Source organism: Panthera uncia, chromosome D2 (assembly GCF_023721935.1).
Source record: "Panthera uncia isolate 11264 chromosome D2, Puncia_PCG_1.0, whole genome shotgun sequence".
NCBI classification, from domain to species: Eukaryota; Metazoa; Chordata; class Mammalia; order Carnivora; family Felidae; genus Panthera; species Panthera uncia.
In genome coordinates this window covers 10532183-10541387 of record NC_064818.1, presented here as the reverse complement: position 1 = coordinate 10541387, position 9205 = coordinate 10532183, and the positions used below count along the sequence as shown (strand labels likewise).

Genomic DNA, 9205 nt, shown 5'->3' with positions numbered 1-9205 from the left:
TCCATGATCAGATGCTTCCTTTTAGTCACTGGTAATAGACACTGGATTTCAGTGTGGGATGATCAGAATAATATCAGGGTCACTTGAGAAGTGGTTAGAAGTGTTAATTCTTAAGCCTCAGCCCAGACCTACTTAAACTCTGGGGGTAGGGCCTATATGGTTTGTTTAGAAGCCTTCTTTCAGAGAACTTGTGGTCTAGAAGATTTCAGACTAGGTCTAGATTAGTTCTGCCTTAGTCTGATTGGTCTTTTGGAAGAGTTTTTTTCTACACCGCCTCTTGAGCTTGAAACCATCTCTGCTAAATCTGATGTGTTTAGTTCTTGTATCCTCTGCTTAGGTGGTCATCCAACTATGAGTCTACTGCAACGTTATTCTATTTGGAAGCTGGAAAGGCTGGCTGGAGTCAAAACCTAGGGTATCATGGTTTTTCTTCTACCATCAAGCAAAATAATGCCCCAGGCTGGAGAGAGGAGACGCCCAGAGCAGATAGAGGACTTTATAGTGCTTTACCTTTCGAATGAGAGGCTGGGCACAGGCTGGTAATGCAATCTGGTTTTATTAACACAACTGGAATAATTCACCTCCGTTTCCTGATAGCCAAGTAGGACACTAACAAGAATCCAAAGATTAGGGTCCCGGAAAGGCCTGCCATCCACAGAGCTTGGGAGTCTATAGGAGAACCTGTAGGATGGACAAGGAGGTTGACGGATGCCAAAACCAAGTGATACCGTAGCCTGAAAAATACACATGCTCTTTAGGAAAACCAAGCTGGTCAACTGGAGATTCACACTGGTCGTATTAGCACGGGATAAGAAGTGGGGATGAGGAAGTAGCTTTGGTTTGACTAGTGGTTCCGGTATGAGGCTTCAAATAGCTAGTTAGGTCTCTTCCCACTCACTTGAGTTTTTGTGGAGCTTCTCTACAGAGTCCATAGTGGCTTGGAGCAGAATCACGGGACCCTTGCTAGAGATGCTCGCAGTACTGCTGTGAAGATGGAGGTCAGAGCGTCTTCTTCCTGTTGGAGAGAAGAGAGCTAGGGATTAGTCAGACTCTTTTGCACACGGTGGGGGTGGGAGTTGGAGAGTTAAGTCCCTCAATATGTACAGCTCCATTCCATGCCTTCAGAAAACCTCGTTAAAAACAAAAACAACGGGGTGCCTACGTGGCTCAGTTGGTTAGGCGTCTGACTCTTGATTTCGGCTCAGGTCATGATCTCAGTAAGTTCGAGCCCCACATCAGGCTCAGCCCTGACAGCGCAGAGCCTGCTTGGGATCTTGCTTGTCCTTTCTCTGCCCCCTGCTCGCACTCTCTCAAAATAAATTAACTTAAAACAATAAGGAAAACACAGAACCTCCTTAAGGTGTTAGATATAAAGTCTTGTCTGAGTTTATATTAACACTGCTACCTCAGTTTCGCCAGAATTTGGTAATAGAGATTAGGATATTAGCCTTTCCCCAAACTGCCATCCTCCTCTAGAAGAGTCATTTGGGCAGTAACCTGTTAATACCAACACCCTTTCCTAAGCTACAAAGGTAACTGGTAGCTTATGAATCCCATTTCTATTACCAGTTATAGGACTTCTAAAAAGTCCATCTAAGTTTTAGTTTCTTTAGGAGTGTACAGAATATTTTTGGAGTTAGATCCTAAGTATTTAATGCAGTATTTCATGACTCTCATTACATTACCAGGAATATATTTTTGCCAGAAGGGGCTCACGAACCCGAAGTAATTCAAGGGCTAGACAGGTAAAATTTAGTGGACCAGGTAGGAATACAGACATGTAACAAGAGTATTGGCTCTGATCGACTCAAGTAGATACTCTGTCGGCAATCATACGCCACCTATAAATCTTCAGGTCATGTTTCCAGACCTGCCTTCGAGCAGGGGTAAACATCTAGATTCGTGAACTAGCCGGATAACAAGGGTTTTGTTAGACTGAGCCATATGTAGGTCATGAGCCAGTTTGATTCCTGGCTTAATCATAATGTATATGGAAAAAGCAAAGACTGAGAGTTACTGGAGGATTGATAGCTCCTATTTAAAAGGCTTGGAATTCTAGGAAGCTGCTGGTCTGTTCTATTGCCTCAAGATACTTGAAGCAGCCTCATTAAGAAAAATCCATCTTCACTTGGAATCATTTGCCCACAGGGCAAGAGAGGTTAGCGGTGGGACTCCAGATTATTTCGAGTTTGTCCTCCAGTGTAGACAGTGTGGATACTCACGCCTGGCAACAGGACAGGTTATCCTACAGGAGGAGGTCCCAGCAGGCTGGCAGATGGATACATTACAGTGCAGATACACCTGGGAGCCAACAGAATGGAGATCATGGAGGAGAACCACATCAGAAGTCTTAAAACTTACCTCCCCGGGAAGAGGTTGAAAGAAACTTAACAGCAGATCTGGACACCCCAAGCCAATATCGCAATAGCACTGAAGAACTAGAGTCTAGAGGGCAGATGACACTTGTGTCATTGGGATCAGTGATCACTTTGAGGAAGTACCAACAAGCCAAAATCAAAGGGCAGCTTTGGCCAAGGACTGGTGGGATGTGGAAAGGATTCCAAGTTGGCGGTTGGGGAGGGGGCATTCGGAGCCCTGCTGAGGAACACACAGGGCAGAATACACATCCTACCGGTCCCCTGAGTGCCCACTTTGCCATGGTGTCCACAAAGCTGAAGGTGAAAATACTGAAGCGCTTGTAGTAAGATGGAAATGGTGTATCCAGGGCCTTCTGGACAGGGATCAGCTGGGTTTGATAGTTGTCTCCAACGTAGGGGCATCTAAGCAAAGATATCCAGCAGTCGGGATGGGCTTCCATGGGGGACCCCAGCGCAGGTACACGGAGAAGCCACTTACCCTTTCACCAGAATGGGCCACTGGGACGGACTCTGGGAGTTCTTGCCGGGTGTGGCCCAACAGTTATGGAGGAGCAGCGCCAGGGAGGGGTCTGTTCTGTGGCGGATAGAGACCTCCACATAAATGGGATCCCGAAGCAACTTTACCACTGGGTAGTCACCAATACTGTAGTAGGAGCCATAGTGCTTATCTGCAAGAGGCCAAAGTGGGTTGGACCACTAAGGACAGAGCTAGAACTCTCTAGATGGCCTGAGACAGACCATCGCCCATATGAGCACCTCTAGCAAGTATCTTATTACCAATTTGGTCTATTTAAATATTTTTAGTATTTTGAGAGAGAAAGAGCTAGACAGAGCAAGTACACAAGTGAGAGGTGGGGCAGAAAGGGAAGAGAATCCCAAGCATGGTTGGGGCCATCAGCCTGGAGCCTGATGCAGGGGGCTGCAAACCAGGAGATCATGACCCAAGCCAAAACCAAGAGTTGGATGCTTAACCAACTGAACCACCCAGGTGCCACCCAAGTTGGTCTCCTAATGCCAAGAGAAGTAATAAGTCTTTAGGACTGTAGGCTAGCCAGGAGGGTCTCACCTTTGGCAATCTTGAGTTCCAGAGTGAGGGGTCCATGCTGGGTTTTCAGATGGGGTGGTGGGATGGTAAACACCTGAACGCTAAGCGGGAAGGCATTGCTCCTTACAGAGTAGCTGCAGCTAACTCGAAGCCTATGGATAAACATGATCTTTGTTAGCTCTCGTGGGTGGTAGGATGGGCCCCCACCTTTCAGGTTTTAAAGGTTTTTAGGAACCGTTATATACTAGGCATGGGACGAGTTTGTCAACAGGATGGGTATGGTTTTGGAGCTTGTGGGAACTAGATCTTAGCTGGGGAGACGAAGACCTAGACAGGATCAGTGTTTGAGCGTTGGAGATCTAGGAACCAGGCAAGACCTAGACGTGGTGCTGTGAGAAACATGTGCCTTTTGTAGAGAAGGTAGTCAGGGAAGATCCTGCAGGGAGTGGCTATGAAGGAAGATTAGTAACAGAGGTAAGAGGAGGGAGAGAAACAGCAGAGAACAGAGGCCAGAGTTGGTCCTTCTATATAGTCTCCTGAGACCACAGTCCAGGGTTGGAAACAGAGATGGCATTTCACAGAAGATGGGTTAAGACTGGGAAGTAGGCAGTGTTTCATGCAAGGTCCTACAAATTACCTTCATATCAAGTTTAAGCTATGTCAGGACAAGGAGGAAGCTTTGAGTGTAAAATCTTATGTAAGGTGTTAAGGGATTCTTTTTGCTACAGGGTGGACTATGCAGGCAGAAGGGAGAAGGCCAAAATGAACACAAGGAAATCCCGGTCAGTGAAATAGGAGTCCAGGGGAGTTTGAGGCTTAAATGAAGTCAGTGGCAGCGATGCAGGGAGATTTGATCTGATATGGTCAGTGAGATCAGACAGCCGAGGCAGTAGATGGGTTCTCTGGTCGTGACCAGAGGTTCTGTGGATTCAGGGCTTTACCCTAGAATCCTGTTTTATGGAAGGGAAGTCATTCTGGTCCAGCAGGGCGAGGTTAACTCAGACCTTTACCTGAAGATGCTGTCACGGGTAATAGAACCATGGCTCCAAGTTCTCACATCTCTAGCTGCGACCAGCTCATTTTCATATACTGCCTGGTCTCCAGTGACCTAGAAGTATGGGCAAAGAAGTGTGGCCATTCCTGCTAGCCAGGTGCCCTTTCACTCAGAATTTGCTCTGATCTAGCAGTCAGCAAGGCTACCCCATCACAGGCTGCGTTTTCTTCCCCTTGAGCAGAGGCCAGAGCAGGTGGCATTAACTGACCTGGGACCTTCTCACCTCACTTAGCTCAGGATAAGAGAATAGGGCTTTGAGCACTCCGATGAGGCAGCCAGGAACATGACCACCAAGGTCAGCCAATTTCCCTGCTTGCTTCCCAGGGCAGTGTGGCAAGAAGAACCTGTTACTTGTCCTCATGTGTGGCTCAGTAGAAGTGCTCCGGCACAATTAGGATCTTAGCTGAACACCCAGGGTGTTTCTGCTCTCTCAGCGATGAAGCATTCTTCTGTCCTAGAGACCATCCTCCGGACCAAGAGGCGGTCAGCTGTATCCTTCCTGGCTAAGAGACTCCACCACTCCTGCCCTGTCACTAGGACATTTCTGTCTGACTTCGAGTTAGGAACAGGGCCAAAACTCAGCTGTTCTTACCCATCTCGTGGTGCCACAGGAATTAAATGGAAAAAAGAACAGGGCAAAGGCACGTGTTGCTTTCACAGGGTTACATTCGTGGTCCTTCCCGAAGGCCAAGCGCAGAGAACTTAAGAGCAGCGGGGGTGAGGTCACGTTCCGAGACACGGCGATGGAGAAGTGGCCGTCTTGGGTACAGCGTGAGGTCACTGAGAAATCAGAGTTGCTGTGCTGAAAGCAGGTCCTCCCTCCCGGTATTGAGCCAGCTAGACATTTAGCTACTTTTGATCCCTCCGCCCCCGGGAAGCTGCCAGTCCCAGCTAGCGACCTTGCTGCATGTTCAGCTGTCTGAGCCTAATTAAAGCACTGAATGAGCATCCTCACGAGCCCCTGGGTTTGAATGTTGCCTCCACTACTTGAGCAACTTGAGGCAAAGCATGTAACCTCCTAACTCTAGCTTCCTCCGTACAATAAGTAAGACAAAGTACTATTATACCTATCAGTCAGTATTGAGCTTAGAATACAGGGCTGCCTGTACGTGTTTTGCATTAGAAAACCTTAGAGTAGGATTTGGGACACACAGGGAGTCTTGAGAGGAGGCTCTGTTGACACTTAACCTATTTATTCCCAAGGTGCCTCGTAGTCTTCAATTTCTGTCAACTGGCTATTTTGCACATAGCCTTAGCTTCTGGAGTTCATTGAATATTTTGGTTTCTAGGAGAATTGGCAAGGGAAGGCTGTAGAAAGTGAGCACATAGGGTCAAGTATTCTAGGATGCGTTCATAGCTTATACATTCAACTTCTGGTCATCTTTAAACGTTGGTTTTCTGGTGGGGGTAAGGGGGGAGGGAAGATCACCCTTCTCCGGGTTTAGTTGCGAGTAATCCAGATTTTAACCGGTTTCAGAGATGCAAGAACTCACCTGTGTTTCCATAGTAACAGGAATTTGCCTCTGATTTGTAGCAGCAACCAAGCTTATTGCAGTCTCCCTGAGTGATGGGTGAAGAAGCACATGGTAGCCTGTCCCACATTGGGACAGAGTCACACAAGTCAGCGTTTGGAGCTTCTAGTGCCACGTTTTGAAGAGGAGAGGGACTGAAGCTCGATACCAAAGCTTGGTCTTTCAAGAAAAAAAAAAAAAAAGATAATTACCAAGTATCAAAATTTGGGGCACCTGGATGACTCTTTATTTCAGCTCAGTTCATGATCTCCAGGTTTGGAAGTTCGAATCTCACATCAGGCTCTGAGCTGTGCTAGCATGGGACCTGCTTGGAATTCTCTCTCCCCTCTCTGCCCCTACCCCATTTATGCGGTCTCTAAATAAATAATATGCAAACTTAAAAACAATTAAGTATCAAAATTCCCACAGATGCCCCGATGATCAGGGTGGATCCATATTACATACTAGCAATTACATTTCAGGAAGTCAAGTCAATATTAAGTCCCCTGGGAAGAGTCCCCTGAAACTAGTACATTTTGAAAGAGTCCCAGCAAGAGCAGTAGGTACAGTGGGGCCCTTTATGCTTTGCTTCAAGCAACATATCCTTCCTTCCGTTCTGCTGAGATGCTACTCCATCTTTGAGAGCTAGGAATTACCAGGGGATTGTTCTGAAATGCAGGTTCTGGTACCGTAGGGCTGGTACAGGGACCGGGATCCTGCATTTTCATCAGTGCTATCCCTCTGGATTACATTTTGGATACAAGGTGGGGTAGAAGAGGGGACTACAGGTTGGAATCCATTAGGACTTTGAGGGAGGGCTCGCAGAGGACGAGGCAAGATTCACCGAAGCCTAGTACGAGTCACATTTCCTGCTAATTCCCCAGCTGAATGATCCAGTTGCCTCCAGCTGAAATGGTGGAGTCCTATTTTCAGGGCACAGTTGCTCCTGGAAGGCATCTGCCAGGTGTCCTCGGTAGCTTCAGTTTTCTCCTAAAGCGGCTCAAGGTTGAGGAGCTCCAGGTTCTGGGCTAATTCTGGTTTGAATCCCAGCCCCGGCACACACTGGGAGGGGCCCTTGGCCAAGCTTGCTGCTGGGGGCAGCGATAGATAGCGTGTAAGGCACCGGTTAGGACAAGGGAGGGGACAGTGAAGCACTCTCCACAGTGCCTCGTGCTGAATAGTTGCTCTAGTGGTGGTTATCCTAAGGGCTGTGTGCACAGGGCAGCTGGAGGGGAGTCCTTCAAGAGTGGCAGGGGTCACTGTCGCTGCACAGAGCCGGTAGAAGAGGCCCAAGAACACATTCCAGGCAGCTCAGCACCACCAAGAACCCGAGAGTTTCCAGCCCTTACCTGGGGGATTCCTAGGACACCTGAGCACCTTGGTGTTGGTAACCCTGCGCCCAGCCGCATCTGTGCCTTCAACTCCCACTATCATGACGTAGTGGGAGTCCTGGGGAGTCACCCTGGATGCTGGGGTGGGGGGCCTCGACGTTCCCGGGGATTGGGTCGTGCTCACCCACTCGGTGACATAGCAGCTGCTGTAAGACGCTTCTAAGAGCACGGAGCCCCCCGGGCTCTCCCTTACCCAGGTACCGCATCCGGAGTTGTTCTGCAGCCTGTGTGGCAGCCCGCGATTGTCTGGGGGGTGAAGGGGAGCAAAAAGCACAGGTGGTCAGTCTCCACACTCACCAGGGCCGGGAAAGGACCGCCAGCTTTGCCCATTGGACCCTGAGGGGCAGCAGCGAAGAGAGAGAGGGACAAGAGGGGGCTCGGATTCAGAAGAGAAGTTACATTTTAGAGGGTTTGATCTGTAGGAGTACCTGCAGAGTTCACCAAAGGGGGAAAGTGTTAGGAGGGTGAGAGCGCTAAGCCCCTAAGCCGGGGGAGTTGTCTAACTTACCCCAGGCTATGAGTGCAGGAGTCGATTTCCCGGGGCTCGGGTTTATGGCAAACCGAAGGCTCTGGAGCCCACAATGGAGTTCACTGGGATAACCTGGTACCTGGGGCTTCTGCTGGCCACGCACAGCGAGAGACAAGGGAACACAGAGCAAGAGGGACTGCAGCAGCCACATGATGCCATCAGGAGCCTCCACTGGCTGCAAGACCTGTACTTAGTTTCCCACGAACCAGAGCTCCCCTTGCCCCGTGAGGTGGCTTTAAATACAGAAGGAAACCGCTGTCAGGTGCACACCTGGGTGACATGCAGGTGAAGCTCCTTTGGAAAGGGTGGCTCTTCAGCCTCATTCACTTTAGGCCAACGTCTGCAGCTGCATCGCATTAAACACTGCAATCCAGGCAATTCTGAGCTCAGGAAAAACGTGGTACCTTGTAGCTCAAAGAGGCTTCTCCAAGATGGCTCCCGTGTAGCTTACTGACTTCAGGAGACCGTCTTCTAGAATTTCGCGTATTTGGGTACGAATCGAGCCCTGCTGCTTATGAGCTATGTGATCTGGGTAAGTTACAACTTTTTGGAATCTCAAGTTTTCTCTTCTGTAAAATGGGAATAATATCTCCTGGTAGGAGTATGCTTGAGGGTTATGTGAGCTATTCTACGTCACGTGTCTGGCACGGTGCTCAGCCAACACTGTTGGGGCCTTGAAGGACCCCCATCACCTTCATGGTTCTAGGCTCTCACAAGAAGTTACTGCACAATTGGAACCTGGCTTAAATCTCAGAAAAATGTAACCTTGATTCAAAAAAAAAAAAAAAAAAGCTGACTTAAAACCCTTCCCTGGCTCTAAGAGAGAATTCCACCACTGGAGTCTTTTCTTGACAAATTCCAAACACTGTGTTTGCCATAGTGTCCTATTGGGCTCCCTAATAAGACCTAGGTGAAAATGTGGATCGTGACATAAATTTCCCAAACAAATTCTGCCTCTTATATGGATATTTTTAAATCTCTTACCATTCGCCTAGGTTTTAGCCATATTTTCATAAATACGTGGGAGTTTGCTATTTGTATGCTTTCCACGTTGGTGTTCTCATCCTTATGAGCTGTGGTTTGCATGTTCTGGGCACCGTTTAGGCCCTAGCACCAGACCAGGTTATAGAGGCATTCTTTTTTTTTTTTTTTTTAATTTTTTTTTTCAACGTTTTTTATTTATTTTTGGGACAGAGAGAGACAGAGCATGAACGGGGGAGGGGCAGAGAGAGAGGGAGACACAGAATCGGAAACAGGCTCCAGGCTCCGAGCCGTCAGCCCAGAGCCTGACGCGGGG

At 48.4% G+C, this 9205-nt stretch overlaps 1 protein-coding gene across 1 annotated transcript; it reads right to left on the bottom strand.

Annotated features, from left to right (window-relative positions):
- Nucleotides 1-438: 438 nt before the first annotated feature.
- ZP4 (zona pellucida glycoprotein 4) lies at nucleotides 439-8113 on the bottom strand. The gene is made up of 12 exons (XM_049644951.1): nucleotides 7888-8113; nucleotides 7504-7625; nucleotides 7332-7437; nucleotides 5971-6114; nucleotides 5070-5257; nucleotides 4434-4531; nucleotides 3445-3575; nucleotides 2857-3046; nucleotides 2633-2780; nucleotides 2223-2301; nucleotides 899-1015; nucleotides 439-681 (listed from the first exon to the last, which is right to left on the bottom strand). The coding sequence occupies exons 1-12, from the start codon at nucleotides 8057-8059 to the stop codon at nucleotides 578-580; spliced, it is 1599 nt and encodes a 532-aa protein (XP_049500908.1). The 5' UTR covers nucleotides 8060-8113; the 3' UTR covers nucleotides 439-577.
- Nucleotides 8114-9205: the final 1092 nt, after the last annotated feature.